The sequence below is a fragment of the Numida meleagris genome, chromosome 6 (assembly GCF_002078875.1).
Source record: "Numida meleagris isolate 19003 breed g44 Domestic line chromosome 6, NumMel1.0, whole genome shotgun sequence".
Lineage (NCBI taxonomy): Eukaryota > Metazoa > Chordata > Aves > Galliformes > Numididae > Numida > Numida meleagris.
The window spans coordinates 21,808,016-21,825,048 of record NC_034414.1 but is presented as its reverse complement, the minus strand read 5'-3'; the positions used below and the strand labels follow the sequence as shown (position 1 = coordinate 21,825,048).

Genomic DNA, 17,033 nt, shown 5'->3' with positions numbered 1-17,033 from the left:
GGGCCCGCCCAGGGGCAGCTGTCGGGGAGGCGGCCGGTGGCCCGTCTTTACTTCAAATACTTTGGAATTACGCTGAGGACCGAAAGCCTTTTCATTTCCACTCCAGCTGACGGCATCCACGTTCACCACGAGGAACACCGGGTCAGCTGCAGCCACGATGTCCCAGTCCCAACCAGGCTGTCCAAATTCAGGTTTCTGCCTGTTGTACCTTCTGCAAAGTTTGCAGCCGAGTTGCTAGCGGTTGCACTCCTTCAGGACACCAGCCTTCCTCAGCCTGTCAAACAGAAAACGTGCCTGTAATGCACACCCAGCACGTACAATTAAGGAAAAAGTTTACAAATGCTGACAGAACAGTTGACTAACACAAGAGTTTGCGTTCCCTTAAGGACAGAGAATAGAGTCCCACAGCTGTGGTACTTACTGTTTCCCAAGTTTTCACATGAGGCATGTTGCACTCCTCACCAAATAAATCAGGCTGTTACTCCAAGCCGCTGTTGCTGTCAAGATACCAACATGTTTTATTGCACTGTCAACATCTAGAATATTATGCGAATGTGACCTCTCCTTTTCACATGGTACATTCCAAAATAAATACAATGTATCTCTGAGACATGCAACTTGTGTTGAATATTTAAATGACTGTCCAAAATTTTGTATTTAAGTTGAATTACTCAAACTGAAGCAGCTAATAAAGCCTCGATAAGTATTGCTTAGTGGCAAACAGCCCAATCCATCTATGGCAATCCAAGTCACCAAACCAAAATGTACCACAGTACCCTGCTACTAAGCCAACATAAAATGCTGCAGAGTAACTGTAAAACAATGAGCCAAACAAAATTACAAAATGAATTTATTCCAAAAGCATAGGGGAACATTTACAAGTCATCAAGATGGCAAGCAGGTGTCTCCACAAGAACTCACTGCATTAAAATTAAATATGAAAGTGAGGGAGAAAATCTAACTACTTCTGAGGCTACAAGAACTTTGCACATAGTCTCTGGAAAACAGGAGCCCCATGAGGAAAACTAAACTCCAAACTCAGTGAGAAAACAAGCTGCTAGACTAATAACTAGGCACTAAATACAAGCTACATTTAGGTTTGGAGATTACATTTTTAAATCCCCTGAAAACAACAAATTATAGCCACAAGTGCAAAATATCTCAAAATAGCTTTTTTTTTTTTCCTTCAATGAAAGCTTATTACCATCTAGTGCCTGGTATCAGAGTGACACTTTGATCTCATGAATTTGTACTTGAAATATTCTTTGCCAAGTTTGTTGGTTTTAGTGATGAAATCTTGAGGTTAGCAGCTGGCATGTATTTAGAAATACAAGTAAGCTCCCATGTCTTGGAATGTCCGAAGTTTAATGCCTGCTACTCCAGAGTTGAGCAAATACAGACTCACAATTTAGTCAATAACTCCAACTTCGACATAATTTTGGTATTCTGCCCTTTTGATTGCAGTGATAAATATCAAAGTGTTAATGAAGACACCTGAATCAGATTCACAAGCAAATACAAATGGAACTAGGTGGCAAAACATCACTTTCAAGCATTCGTATGTGGATATCAAATGACTGCAGAAAAAAAGGGAGGATAAGAAAAGATCTTCATTCTTCTAAAGCCTAAGCTATTTTACATCAACATGCCCTGGAAGTCTTGTTAGAAATTCTCCTCCCCTGCCCCAACTTTTTTTTTTTTTTTTTTTTTTTTTGAAACTATCAGCTAATTCCTTTACAATGTTGAGTGACCTGAGAAGTAAAAATTTTAAGTGGTGAGAATAAAAAAAAAGCATTGTGCTCTTACATTGTATTTTCTGGGTGTACACCAGTAAATAAGAATTCCAAGTTGCTATGAAAAAAACAATAGCACGGATTTGTTAATTTTTCCACTTGAATTCGACTACATCGCTGGAATTTTTCAATGTTACCCAAAATACAATTTTATTTATATATTTTTAAATGCAACTGTATCGGTAAAAAGACAAAACAAAAACACAACCCTTGAGTGCCAACTAACCCAGAAATCTGCAAAACACAGAAAAGAGCTAGGTACTGCTACGGTCCAGCTCCAGTCTACAAAGCTTAATCACTGCATCAGTCTTTACCCATTCCTAGAATAATTCTAGTGATTTATTGTTTTGTTTTTCCTGTTCATTTCCTGTAATTTCATGGCATAAGTGTATGCACGTATTCATATCAAACATTTAAAATTCCTTTGCAAAACATCACTTTTGCATTACAATGCACGGAGAAGAGTAAGATGTACAAAACAAAGAAACACCACATTCTCCACATCTCTACGTGAAAGGACTGCTTCATGCTACAAGCAAAATGAATTTCCAACAAAGTTGCAAACTTCAGAAAACCGGCATGTCTCTCAGTCAAGTTCATTATAAGTAAATAAAAGCAAATTTAACAATGGTACTCTTCTCCACATATTGCAAAATATGATTACAGACAAGGAAAGGATTACTTTAGGTGCTAAGCTTATCTGACGTATCTCTGTAGTCATGCCTTTCCTATCCATTACTTAATACATAAACTCAATTACATAGTATCAGTAATGCAGTAGCTGATTTTTAGGTTAATATGCAAACAATCAAGATGTAACTTTTGATAAAACATCTATGCTCTTTTTCAATTTCGAATAAATCCTGAAGACACTTCAAAAATAAGAACCCAAAACTGCTGACTGTAAGCATCCAAAAATACAGTTGTAGTTTCACTATGGACAAGTTGTAGTCCGTTAGAAAAGTAGATCATACATACAAAGGTATAAAGAACATTTAAGTCAGTCTTAGCAGAAGGCAGTCCTTGAAGGAAACGATACTCCAAGCAATCTTTTGCTGAGTGTACTTTCGCTTTAGCCCACTGGGGCCAGGGAAGATACGATGGTCTACTCAGTAGATTCTTCCTCGGCTACGATTGCCACGTCCTCCCCAGCCTCTTCCTCGTCCACCCCGGAAACCACCTCTTTGCTCTGAAATAGAAATCAGAACTTTTCATACAGGTTTTATGCTGTATACTGATGAGAATTAAACAGCAATAATTAGAGGTATTAAGGCTGACTTCAGTCTCTGAGGTTAATCTTGCGAGCTGTAAGATCCGAGTTGTACTCTGGAGTGCTAATTGTAAAAGGATGTCAGGAGAGCCAGCCTCTTTAAACTAAACGTGGTCTTTCTGCATACTATGAGCTAGTCCATTTGCACAGAACTGAAAACTGGGCTGTAAATAACTTCACTTGGATATCTAGTTCATCCTTCTGTCTAATAACACCATGCTGATCTTGACATACGTTCACCTGACTTGCTCCTACTGATTTTATAAAATGATGGCAACCCACAACTTTTTCAGCCTGCCGCTTTCAATCCTTAAGTTATAAGCGTACTTAAGTTTCTCTGTTGGGCTGGTACCCTAATATATATCCAAATGAAAGATCGTAGGTGTAGCTGGATACCACACAAACTATTTCTATACTGTAAAAGATGTTTGCATCCCTCTGTAAAGAGCAAATCTGATCACGGTGGAAAAAAAATAGAAATAAGTGAATCAAACTCTCATTCCCCTTCTATTCTTTCTCTTTATGTATAGTCTTAAAACATCGGTCATAGTAATCTACAAAGAGAACCATGGGCATATTTTAAAAAGTACCAACATTTGAAGTGGATGAGAGGCCTAGGCATCTCACTAACAAAACAAAACAACAGTAGTAAACTATGACATTTTTAACTGAAAAGTCTCTAGTTTTTCTTACAACTGCTGAATTACAAGCTTAAGTACAGAGCTGCATCAGCTGAAGCCTGCAGTAAAAGTGTCACAGATCATTCACCCTTTCTTTCTTTTAGATGTAAGACAATGCTTTACACCAGGTTTTGTTTTTTTTTTTTTTTAACCTATGGGTGATAAATTGTCACGGCAAGCCATTTACTTGGCAGAGGTACGCCCAGTGGACATCCAGGTAAGACAGCGAGAACAGGCTGTTGCCACTGCTGGGCCTGTTCATCCAGCCTGCAACTGCTCTCCCATTTCATCCGCAAACAGGACTTTCAGAAAGACAGATTCACTCTGACACTGAGAGCATGCACAGTACATCTGACAAATCCTAAAAGCTTTGGAAAAGATTTGCAGCATTAGCAGTAACTATAAGAATTGAACACAGGTCAAGTCATAAGACAGGCACGGATCACCTGCAGAAACCGACCCGTCCAATTGGAAATTTGGGGTGTGAGTGCTTTATCTCATAATTGAGAACAAAATAGTTACCTTACAAAATCTTATATATTTAAACACTACAAAAACTAACTTGGCAAGTCACATAATGGTCTATATAGGCGGACGGTACTCTAACTGATGAGCAGCTAGAAAGAGATCATTACACACTAAAATTAGTGACAGTACAATCTGACCTTCCGAGAATGTGAGAGTTGCTTCATTTGCCCTTTTCCACCCCCAAAAGACACAACTGTAACCGAACGAAGTTTTTCCAAGCTGCCTAACTTACCGTAAGAAAAACTGCCCAGGTTACTACTGTATTTTCCACTGGGAGGATTATATATCTGCCTGGCATCCCTTTTTGGTCCTGCCGAAGCTTTCTTTGGAGGTGAACTCGAGGTTGTGTCTTCACTTGTTCTTTTTTGACTGACATAAGAAAACAAAAACAAATCATGTTACCCCTGTGTTGACAAGCACAGGAACAACTATTCAGCTTCAAAGATTAACAACTGTAATCTGGCAGCAACCGCTGCTGAATAATAATTCTGAAGAGGATGTAAACTAGTCTCTAGTTGATTCAGTCTAAGATTATTATATCAGAGCCTTAAATCCTTTCAGGATGGGTTTTAATATTAGTTGTGAAACTTTCAGGTCATGTGCTGTGTACATTATATAAATGCACATCTTCGAATCTTCGTTTTGTGAACAGCAAAAGTTAACAACACTTTTTCATTCTTGTTGTTAATGAAAAACCTCTGACCTTGCATCTGCCTTCTGTACTGGTTTCCAGGACAGCGTGACTGTACTTTTATAAGAAGGAGGAATGTGGAAGAGATCCTGTGGAGACAAAATTGGACAGTTTTTTCTGCAATCAAATCCACATCCATTGCACTCAAAGTTTTAGTTGCCTACTGAGGCTCCAGAATAGAACTTGCCTTCAAAGAGTTTTAAAACCCAAACCTTTAAAGTCCCACAGCAGAGAAGGCAACAGCAGCTAACTGCTTCAGTTCCATATCCCTTAGCAGGAAATTCAAATGAGATTTTTATTACCAGAATACCACCTTATACTGCAAAAATGGGCTTTGTTTCTCTGCCTATGGAAAAAAAAAAAAAAACAACCCTCCATCTTTTAATGATCTAAATGGCTCCTGCAGGGACATCTGATATCACCAGTCGTGAAAGTTTTAAAATAAAAAAAAGCTTCTCAACGGCATGGGCAAAATTTAGTTTGTGGTCATGGACTAAAGGTTGGAGATGGGATATGAAGACAGGCAGTTAGTGAAGTTGGTGAAGCTTTAAAAATGTAGCCAGAAGAAACAGGAATGTTTTTAAGGACTGCGGATAGAAGTATATTTCTTCAGCCTCTCTCTTCTAGACTGTTTGGAGAAAACAGCTCTAAATAGCAGTTTGCTTTGCCTCCTCCTCCCTTTATATCTCTTTGCACCTCTTTGAGCTACTCCTTACCTGTCTCTAACACAGCAGAAATGGAAAATAAGAAGGAAAGAAGGCTCAGCTAGAATCCACACTCCCTTAAAGCAAGGTTATCTACTCCTGCTGGCAACTGCTGCCACTAAAAAGGGTCTCAATACCCTCTCCCAACAGCAGCAAAGGCATAGAAGCAGCAGATCCATGTCTCTTCAGAAACAGAAAAGTAGGCAGCACACTCAGCTGACTAACAAAGATGAACTTATCACAATAAAATTTGGCTCAAATTATTCCTTTTTCCCCCATAAGTTACTCTATGAGGAAATAAATTCACGGAGTAATGTTAAGACTTACCTTGATTAAAACATTAATGTTATTGGTTATTTTCAAAGCAACCACTTTGATCTTGTTCTGTTAAAAAAAATAAAAATTATCACTGAATACTTGCTATTGCAGTGGCTTAAAATTACTCCAGTTGCTACTCAGTGAACTGCTGTAGCAGTACTGAAAGGTGTGTGCATACTTCCAAGGTTACAATTTTTTAGGCTTCCAGTAGCTCTACAATAGTCAGTTGCTTGTAATGTTCCAGTGTACTTCGCACTCCCTTCCTTCAAGTGCACTCTTCTGTTGTTGGACTGCAGTTATGTTATTACGACCCGCTTTAAAACAATGCAGGAATAATGCCCAGGAAAGCGTGCAAGATGAACAATAACCCAATCAGGTATTGAACCATTATCTCAACTGCAGCCTCAGTAGGGCGTTATTATTATTGAAAGCCTTCTTGATCATTTTGAAACTGGCCGATCTGCAGAACTCACACCAAGTTGAAGTTAATGTCCTCAATGCCTAGCAACATTTTCAGTTTATTTGAATGATACAACCTGTAGCATTTTCCCTTATTTCAAATCCGAGAGGATCCAGAAATATAAAGTTTATTAGTTTGGTAGTAACAGTAATTGAATTTTAATAACGAACCATCATAGCAAAAAAATTAAATAAAATAAAACCATGACTTTGAAATAAGATTGGTGGACAAGCTGAGCTCATATCAATCACCTAAAACACAGGTAACATAAATAAGTTTAAAGGGAAAGTGGCAATAGGTATTAGCAGCATCGTTCCCTTCACATATCTGCATGCTTACAAGATAATCATTACTATCCACCAATGGTTATTTCTGTAGGCTCAATTACGAAGTCACTATTTCCCCAACACTTACCTCCTCTGTTTTCAAGGCTTCTCCTGTTTTTCCTTGGAGCGCTAGACGAAGCTGTCGAATATACACCTGCAACCCTCGAGCAAAATATTGTAGCCTAGAAAGTTGAAAAGCAAGTGGTTAATTTTACATATTCCTATAAAATAAAAGCATGAACAAAAGGAAATTCTAATTTTTTTTTTCCATGAAGAAAAATCCTCAAAGTAACACTTCTAACAGAATTCCAAGACCCGCAGCTAAACAATTACCTGATTTTAAAGTCTTTCAATTTCTCTGCATTCAGCTTGGCTGTGAGGAAGTCTGGAAGTTTACGACCCAGCTGATGGAAGCTATACAAGAGACACTCAACGTAACTGAACTGCAACTTGGGCTCTTCACCGCCAGCATTCTCCCCATTCTCCGCTTCCTCGGGGGGAAGTGGCATATACTCCTAATGAACAGAAAGGAGAAACAAATATACGAGGCACATTTAGATGGATTGACAGTTTGCTTGCAGTGTTTGAACTGGAGACTTTACTTTTGCTGACAATTTAACAAGTATTATTTCCCATCCCCACGCTAATGTGTGGAGCTGCTCCACAAGTCCTGGTGCATGTAGTTAGCCTACACTCATGTTCCCTGACACCTCTGAGTCACAGGAGATACTATGGCAGCATTGCTACCACAGGAAGCAACAGTGGACTGCATCAATGCTTCTGAAACAGTGCAGAATTTGTTTAATGTTAGCAGTGCAGATATAGCATTTAATCAGATTCAAGATGAGCCTCTCATCACTATGTATTTTTTTTTCCTTTTACTGCAAGTACACTGGATTAAGACGAACATATCTTTCTTCATTTTTAGAAACAAATGTTGGTTGTCCTTGTATTATGGACAACGCTACCTGTGATATAGCCACTTTTGCAAGAGATTAATGGATTAGCATAACTTGTTTTGATGAAAGGTGTTTACAGCAGTAAAAAGTTGAATAAGTCTTACCAGTAATTTATCAAATAGCTTCTTCAAATTTGATTCAAGCTTTTCCATGTCTCCACAAAATGAACTCATTTCAGCAAGAAGCTTCAAAACCTACACATAAGGATAGCTGTTTTTTATGTGTTAACAGAGAAGAACGGAAACTTAACTTTCAGACTAAAAGAAATTATTCTATCATTATTGTTGGCGCAGTAGAGGTCAGCTTAAACAGCAACAGTTAAAAAAACAAACTCCTAGCCTCAGGAAAGAATATAATGGGGAATATGCCTAGTTGGTTCAAGTCCCCAAACAGAAACATGGATATTGCTGTCTAATCCCAACAAGCAACACTAATGCTTTTTTGTAAGCAAAAACCTTGTTCTCTCATGCCTAGCTCACTTTCACACTGAGATACGTAATGATCTAACTGAAACTGCAGCACTGATTTATGTAAGCAAAATTACAGACATTAAGCCACTCCCTTAGGAGACTAAATTAACACAAGCTACGCAACAATAATTTCAGTAAATGCTACACGCTTAAAAAAAAACTGACAGCAATATAAAGATGATTACACTGATCTACTTATATTCTAGCCTTGTCTCAAAAGCTGGGACAAATCATACGCTTTAAAAGTCAATGCTCAGTCATGCCTCAATACAGCAAACATTGTTTTCCTAGCGTAGCTAGGTTTCCTACAGTACAGATGCATATTTCTCAGGATTTCAAAGACATTGTAACCTTGGCTTACCTCTAACTGGATATCAAGACCCTCCACTGGAGTAGTCAAAGAACTGAGGCTCGGAAGCACATGCTCACAGAAGTAAGTAACAAATTTTGTGGAATGAACGTTCTTCTGCAAAAAACAACACAGGCTTCAGATGGCTCTTCTGAATGCATTAAATGTTCCCCCCCCAACACTGTGCCAACCTTGTAAATGTCTACCATACAGATAAACCTTAGGGCTTTATTAAACTTATCTTTAACTCTGAAATGTAAAGACCCTTTCAATGTAGCTCGAACTCTGTATTCACAGGCTTAAAAAGGGTGCCTTCCAACATTCTAATACATTAAAGGCAGAGAAGTACTGGTACGCTGTCATTCTAATGTAATCACTCCGAATACAGCTATCAGCTTTCCACATTATTTCTCACGTGAAAGAAAGAAATACATACTGAGAAGAGCGGCACTGCCTGGCGAGTACACTGCAGAAGTCTGTCCACACAATCTGGATCTGATGGATTGAATGTTTGTTCCAGGTCAGCTTGTTCGGCTACCAGCTCCACTAGTTGCTGCCTCCCACTTACTGTCTGTAAGCTTTTTAATCCAGACAATATTTTCATGAATAGAACAAATTCTTCACCTGTCACATCTTCCAGTACCTTAATAAAACATCAGAAAACATATTTCCATTGTAGTAATTTGCAAACCTCCAGGCCAAACCTACTTGATTTGAAAAGGTAAAGCGTGCAACAATCCAACATTTAAACCATCCCCTATTTATTTAGGAGCAAGTTTAATGAACACATGAAAACACGCAGTATAATTGTATAAATCCCGAAGTTAAAGTAATTGCCACCAACTTGTGCACAAGTGATGTTTTCCTTGAACACTAACCTTAAGACAAATTTGCTACCTAACAGAATTGTATGTTTCAGGCAGAAGAAACATTAAATGAATATCTAATTAGTATCTGTTGTCTTCATCTCAGCTTAGGGGTACACTGGAATTGCATGAAATTTAACAAGGACAAATACCAAGTCCTGCACCTGGGATGAACACACTGCCCTGCATCCACACATTCTGGGGACCTCCTGCCTGAGGAACTGTTCTGCTGCAAATGTCCTAAGGATCCTGGGGACAGGAGGCTACACGAGTTAGAGCATTCTTTGAACAATGAACAGCAACCTGAGCTTTGACAACAGCATAGCCAGTACGCTAAAGAAAGCAAGGAGATGGAGGATTGTCCTTCACTTGGCACTCACTAAACCAAATCCGGAATACTGCACCTAGCAGTTCCTCCACCACGAGGAAACTGTTGATCAACTTCAGAAGTCCAGCCACTAAGATCATCAGTGTCTAGAACACATGTTCTCACAGAAGAACTTCAGGAAACTAGCCTTTTTCAGTTTAAAGGAATGGAGAGGTGGTATCTAACAGCAATATTCCAATTCTGAAGAACACGTGATCAAGACTACAAGCCAGGCTCTTTACTAAGCCTTTACTGTGTGTTGTTTTAAATAAACGGACCTCCAAAACACTGCCAGTGAGAGTTTAATAATATCTAAACTTGTAGCATAACAGGGTGCTCACCTTCTTTGATTCAGCTAATATGAATTCTTCGACCTCCTTAGTCAGCACCTCTTCAGGTAGGGTTTTCAGTTTTGTAGAGAGGAACTTGATGGCTCTTTCTCTCACAATATCCTCCCCCTGAAGAATTTGACTGAATAAGCCTCCCAAGGTCCCTGAAAGGAGAATGAACCAGGTTAACACCAATTATTTTGAAACTTAGGAGCTGAGCCATCCATACAGAAGACAGACCCTGTAAAACATTTAAAAATAATTTTCACACAGTTTGACGTAAGAGACCGCATTCTTTTATGGGTCTGTATAATTCAGAACCGCAACCATTACAAATTTCAGCACTGTTTGCAAAACAAAGCAATGAATACATCTCTAACTTTTGCACTGTACTAAGACGACACAAATTTGGGTCTGCTTCTCATTGCATTAGGTAGAAGAAAATATTTAAAAAAATACATTTATAGAAAAATGTGTCCTTTACCTTTAGCATCCATCTTAAATATACTGAGCAAAGCATTGTTCACCAAATTGAATTCTGCAGAATCATCTGAAGAGAGAAAAAAATCGTATTCATATCTTCGAAAAGTAAACATAAATGCAGAAAGATTTCTGATGTCACACAAGAAGGATCCTATCATCAGCATTATAAATAACGTAACTTGTATTTTAACTACTACTGGTCTGTGGAAGCTGAAGGCCATGATTATGAAAGCTGGAGTCAAAAGAAAAAGGCTATTTGCCATTTCATCCTCATTCTCTTCCCGCCCAAACCTTTAACATTACAAACATGACAGGCTTGAAATCTTGCAGGAAAGTTTTAACTCAGTAAGTTTGATAATTTAAGAAGCAGTTGAATAATCTCACCTTTACTAAATTCAGGCAAAAGAAACTAACACTTTATTTTTAATCTACAGAATTTCTCGTTGGAAAAAACAATTTTCCTTAAACTAAAAGGAGAAACGTACGCGTCCCTTAAAAATATTTCTCTTCCAAGAAGCAATACTGTAGAGACTCAAACATGCATTTTTAATACAGTTTTGAACATCTAATATTTAGCACTCCATAAACCTACTGAATTATAAAGAACACTGTATATTAAATGCCAAATTAGATATTTTGTACAAAAAACGCATTCCATCTTTTCTTTAAGGTTCCTGAATTAGAAATCCAATAGCTCTTGGTCGGAAGGTAATTCACTGTAGTCTGTAACTGTAGACTTAGCTTCCTATGCCACTTTCAGAGAACATGAATGAAAAAGGTTCGAGACCAAAAAAAAAAGATTCACGATAATAATTCACCAAAAATTCACAGAATAATTCACAAAAGCAGCAGCATAACGGGAGAGTAAATAAAAGAGGGGAAAAGGAGCAGAAGCGGGGTATGAGCACCACTGGGACCGGCTGCTCCGTAGCAAAGCAATGAATCAACAGAAAACATTTTACAGAACAAACTGGGCACATTTCCAGGTGAGCATCTCCTACCTGACTGCAGAAGCTGGGTCAGTATGTCTGCTACCCGGGGGAGATTATCTCCGGTGGCAAACTGAGGCAACTCCTTAATTGCCTGGCGCCGGATCTGGGGAATTTGGACCACGAAAAGAAAAATTAATGGAAAATTGTGGAATATTACCACAAAAAGGAAGATTAAAAAGCACAAAAAAACTTGGACATTTCAACTCCCATAGAAAGTTTGGAAGAAAAATCGGTTGAGTTTGAGAAAACGACCACATATCCTCTTAACGTGAGCATCATATTCTCAAAGTGATGTTCAACTGTCAGCCTTCGATGACAGTCCAACCATCCTGTTAGCTACGAAACTATTAAGACGTACTTCAGAAGAAGAAAAAAAATGTATTTTTCTTAGATTTAAGCAGAACTGGAGAAAAGCCAATCTGACCAACAACTCCATTCACAAAATAATTAATCTGATCAACAGCTTAAGTAACAAAACAAACAATTGGAGGTATCATGGAGTCTTATTTGCTAACAGGAAAGATACTGTTACAGGTGTGCCTATGGTAGAGAAACGATGTTTTTTCTCCCAGCATCACCAAAACTCCTTCAATCACCTGCTCACATCTTTAAGATCCAACCACCAAAGATGCTTCAAGGTACAGTTTATTTCAAAACAACAGAAGCATCACGAAGCATCTCAAGACTTCTGCAAGAGTAATACTTTCAGAATCACAGCCTTATGGTTCTCAGGTACTAAGGAAATTTTCTTGCCTTCCAGCAAGATTTATTGGAATCCATTACCGCAAAGTGCTTTAAAAGGAAAAACGCAATAGATATTCAAAGAAACAGTATCTAAGCTTCTTTCTACAGAGCTATTCTGTTGATCAATGGTGGGAGTGAAAAGACAAAGGAAAAATGATTTATCTTCCCATCCCATCACACAATAGACTTTTCTATCGCAGAAATATGACTAAGTGTTTAAGCCTTCCAGAGACCAACCCTCCCCTCCTGAAAGACATAGGCTAAGAAAGAAAAAAAGAAAGGAAAAAAAGAACAAAATATAAATCAACGCAGCAACTTGATAAAAGTTTCCAGTCCCCATTCTTACAGAAACGTCTTCATCCTCACAGAGGTCCAACTGGGCATTGATAGCTGAGTCAGCTAATTCAGGAAAATGCTTGAAGAATTTTGGAATAAACTGGGCTGCAAGTCTCTTTTCCTTGGCACCTCCTTTCACACCATCCAAGATCACCTGGTAGGCATCCTTGTGCTGGAAGAGGAAAAAAAAAAAAACAGGACACACAAATAGAAAAAAAATCTTGGTGTATGCTTAAGAAAGGATTTTCTTTCCTCTTATATTGCACCTACTAAAACGAACTGCATCATACAGGTTTCATACAAAGAAGTACATGTCTCTCTTAGAGCAAAATAATCGCACTAATCCAGTAAAATGTGTCCCTACTGACTGTACTGTTTTTCCGGTTCCAGTATCTGTTCAAGTACTTACTGTTCAAACTCTTAGCCCTAAGGCTAACAGCTCTTACACGCCGCTTGTGATTAGATTAGTGCAGACTAAAGGAATTACATGATCACCTTCTTCACTGAATTTAAGCATTTGTTTCCAACGAGTTTCTACCTTTTGTCTGATCTTATGCAGAGCTTACCTCTCCCAACAACTGTACCACCACGATAGATTGAGAGTGAGTTCTATGATCTATTGCTCTAAAGTATCTTTGGCATCTATTTGAACAGTTGAATTGATGTATAAGAGTTTTGAAAAATCTGTTAGCAAAGATCGGATGCAATAAATAAATAAATAAACCTCCATAGTAATACGGAGGTTTATAATAAATAAATAAAGGGAGATTTTAATAAATAAATAAAAGGAGGTTTATAATAAATAAATAAATAAACCTCCAGTTGAAATACAGAAGAAAAACAATTTAGCAACAGAATGGAAAAGTCTCCATCCAGTTCATAGAATCACAGAATGGCCTGGGTTGAAAAGGACCTCAAAGATCATCGAGTCTCAACCCCCTTCTGAGTGCAGGGTCGCCAACCACTAGACCAGGCTGCCCAGAGCCACATCCAGCCTGGCCTTGAACACTTCCAGGGATGGGGCATCCACAACCTCCTTGGGCAGCCTGTTCCAATGCGTCACCACCCTCTGTGTGAAAAACTTCCTCCTAATATCTAACCTAAACCTCCCCTGTCTCAGTTTAAAACCATTCCCCCTTGTCCTATTGCTATCCACCCTTGTGAACAATAGTTCCCCCTCCTGTTTGTACGCTCCCTTCAAGTACTGGAAGGCCACAATGAGGTCTCCCCGGAGCATTCTCTTCTCCAAACTAAACAAGCCCAGTTCCCTCAACCTTTCCTCATAGGAGAGGTGCTCCAACCTTCTGATCACCTTGGTTGCCCTCCTCTGAACTCGTTCCAAGTGCTCCATGTCTTTCTTGTGCTGGAGCAAGTCCCCAGGCCTGGACGCAGTACTCCAACTAAAATCACACAGGCATTTCTGACGTGCCTGCAGGACCAAACCTTCACAAAACATTAAAGCTTTTGTTGTGGTTAGCTATTCACAGAATGCTTTTGCTTAGGAGAGACCTTAAAGATCACCCAGTCCTACTGCCTGCTGTGGGCAGGGACACCTTCCACTAGAAATAAAAGTTAGTATTATTAGGATGCTAGCAGAAATCAGCATCTTCTATCATTAATTTTCTTCATGGTTGTGAAGGGAACATTTAGACAATGTATCCCACTTTGAACAGCAACATCAACAGTACAGGACACTTTCCTTCAGTTGCACTGAGTTTCTCAGAGCCATACTTAACATCACCCCTGCTCCATACAAGAGTTCACCTGCAGCAAGCAGAGACACTAATTTACAAAGCAGGATGCTGCTTTAACTTCCTTTATAGCAGGCTGTATTTTAACAGTCGGGACTAATGCTGCTTAAACACTCCTTACTCCACTTGACACCCATCTGTGGCGCCAGATTCTGAACTGGATTGAGACACTGATCTGGAAGGAAAACCACCAAGGAACAAAAGGTTGTTTTTCAGCTGGCCCACATCTGGCCTGCCTTATGGTGGTGCAGGTAGAGCACGCAGCGCAGCATGGGCAGGAATGAGTCCATCAACAGGAACGATCAAATACATATTGTTATAGTTACAAGCTCTCAGACTGCACACAAAGAATGACTTTTTGTGGAACACGTTGCTTAAACTTCACATATGCTTAAAAAGCGTCCATAAAGCAACTGAAATAGAGCAGCCTGTGTTCCAGGAATTTCTATTACCTCATGCTAACTACTCCTAATACTCAGTTGAGGCAGAATTTTGTTTTAGCATCTATCTAGCGGCAATCAACGCTCAAGAAAGAGCAACTAACTGCAGAAAAAGAGCAATCCTTCATTTTTGCACATTTCTTCCCAATCAGTAATGCAAGAATGTTTGAGCTTCTGAACAACTAAAAACCGGCCACTCATCCATTAATTTCTCTTAATCAGCCCTTGAACTGATTAATATCCTGTAACATCTCATGACAAGTTTAACAAGGTGTCATGAGAAAGTGCGCCGTCTTCTTTATTTTGAACCACTTCTTGACAGTTGCTTTCTTCTTCTGATATTCTCACCTTCTTTCTACTTATGACATAGACTCATCCTATCATAGTCTTTTTCACAACTGAAACACTTTTAGAAACTGAATACTTCTGGCGCTTTAAATTAACTCCATTCAATATCCTATTTCTAGTTGTCTCCTTGCTCTTCTCCTCATGTTCAAAGTTTCCTTCTTGAGATAGCGTGACTATGATTTCTTTACAGCGAGAAATCACATTCATAGGGATATTAAGGGATAATAGAGTGGGATAAAATGGATGGATAAAGAACAATTACTCATGGCTTCTCAGAATGCAAAAATAAGAGACATTAAAAAAGATTATGAAATGAGATGTTTAAAGAAGGTAATTTGTTCACAAAGGTTAATGAAGCAATGGAACATTTTGTCACAGAACGTTTGTATGCCAGAAATACAATCAGTTAAAAAAAAGTGTCAGAGAAGACTGCTTCAAGATCAACCCAGCACAATATACTAATCACAGAGGCTCTGGAAACCTGTAAGTGGAAAATGCACCAGGATCCATCATTCTCCACTCACCCTGTTCTTACCCTGAGATGTTCCTGCACCTTTGGGGTACTGATCCCTGCCACTGATGTAGCCGTGCTGGAGTTTGTTCTACCTTGCATAGCTATTCCTGTCCTACAAGAGCTACCCAGAACTGTCAAAATGATAAGCGACTGCACTTGTAAAACAAGACATTTATGGTACCTGCTTATTTTCTCTCCTCGTTGCTCCCAACATTTTAGTTCCATTTTTTTTAATCACCTCTGCACTGATATTTTTGTTGGCCTGTCTGCAATTTTGTTTCACTGGGGCACAGTTACACAAGCAAAGTAAACAGACTTGAGTTTAAACTAACTTTAAAAACAAACTACAAAACCTTTTACGTCTTCTCTTAAGGAACTGCCCAAATAACCTCGTGTCATAGTACATACTTACAGTCCACTGCTAGGTACGTATGTGCAAATCTATTTTCCTCTTTATGTGTATTATAACAGCACCGCACCACACCTGCACGGCTTCTGAAACCCTCTATAAGGCCCGAACCCGGCAGGTGAAACCCCGCACCCCCACGCGAGAAGGAGCCTGCTTCCAGATACTGACTCGTAAATAACCTGGACGCCGCATCTAAGAGAAGAGCGGCCACCGCAGGAGCTGCTCCAGTCCCGTCCTTCCCCCCGCAATCCCCCGCGGGATCGCAGCCGCAAAGGTCGTTCCACAACCTGCCCCGAAGCGTGAAAACCCGGTGCGAGGGCAGCCCCGGCTGCTCCGGGCAGCAGGCCGCCAGCAGGGAGGCTCCCCCCGCCCCAGCAGCGCCCCGGCGGCAGCCCGGACCGCCCAGCCCGGAACTCCCCGCCGCGCCACTCGAGCCCCAGGCCTGGCGAGGCCTCGCAGGCCGCAGACGCGCCGCACCTGGCCCGCCGTTTCTGTGGCGTCCGCCAGGATACCGTAGTTGCGGTAAAGCTCCTCGACGGTGGGCATGGCGCGGCGAGGAAGGGGCAGAGCCGTCGCTGCAACCGAGGCCGCCGGTAACGCCACCGCCGCTACTCAAGCCGCCGCCGCTCCGCGCAGGCCGCCGCCGTCAGCACCAACGAGGCGGAAGTCCCAGAGCGGCCGCGGCGCGGCGGGAGCGGCGCACGCGTGGCGCCCCCTACAGGGCTGTGCGGCTGCCGGCGGACCGGCTGCTCCGCCGCGCGAAACCTGTCGGTGTTCGGGAGTTACAGGAAATGAAATGGGCCCGGGCGCAGCGCCAGCCGGGGTCTGTGCTTGAACGGAAGTGCTCTGCTCGGTGAGCCGCGTACGGGCCCTGGCTGCCGCCACGCTCTCAGTTCCGTACCGCTG

General features: G+C 40.4%; 1 protein-coding gene across 2 annotated transcripts; it reads right to left on the bottom strand.

Moving 5' to 3' along the window:
• On the bottom strand, positions 834-16,805 carry API5 (apoptosis inhibitor 5). 2 transcript variants are annotated; one of them, XM_021401348.1, is made up of 14 exons: positions 16,605-16,805; positions 12,676-12,837; positions 11,595-11,688; positions 10,595-10,660; positions 10,123-10,274; positions 8,985-9,191; positions 8,561-8,665; positions 7,834-7,923; positions 7,104-7,285; positions 6,859-6,952; positions 5,994-6,050; positions 4,975-5,051; positions 4,504-4,640; positions 834-2,982 (listed from the first exon to the last, which is right to left on the bottom strand). In XM_021401348.1, exons 1-14 carry the CDS (start codon positions 16,671-16,673, stop codon positions 2,903-2,905), a joined length of 1,572 nt encoding a protein of 523 aa, XP_021257023.1. In that variant the 5' UTR covers positions 16,674-16,805; the 3' UTR covers positions 834-2,902. The 2 variants fall into 2 exon arrangements, with proteins under 2 accessions (XP_021257023.1, XP_021257024.1); XM_021401349.1 differs by lacking the exon at positions 16,605-16,805 and adding an exon at positions 16,296-16,507.

Excerpts from the sequence above, each read along its gene's own strand:
- API5 (XM_021401348.1), bottom strand. The coding sequence starts at position 16,673 with ATGCCCACCGTCGAGGAGCTTTACCGCAACTACGGTATCCTGGCGGAC. Across the intron at positions 6,953-7,103 it reads TTGAAAGACTTTAAAATCAG|GCTACAATATTTTGCTCGAG; the intron begins GTAATTGTTTAG and ends TCAACTTTCTAG. Across the intron at positions 2,983-4,503 it reads CCTGGGCAGTTTTTCTTACG|AGCAAAGAGGTGGTTTCCGG; the intron begins GTAAGTTAGGCA and ends TTTCTATTTCAG.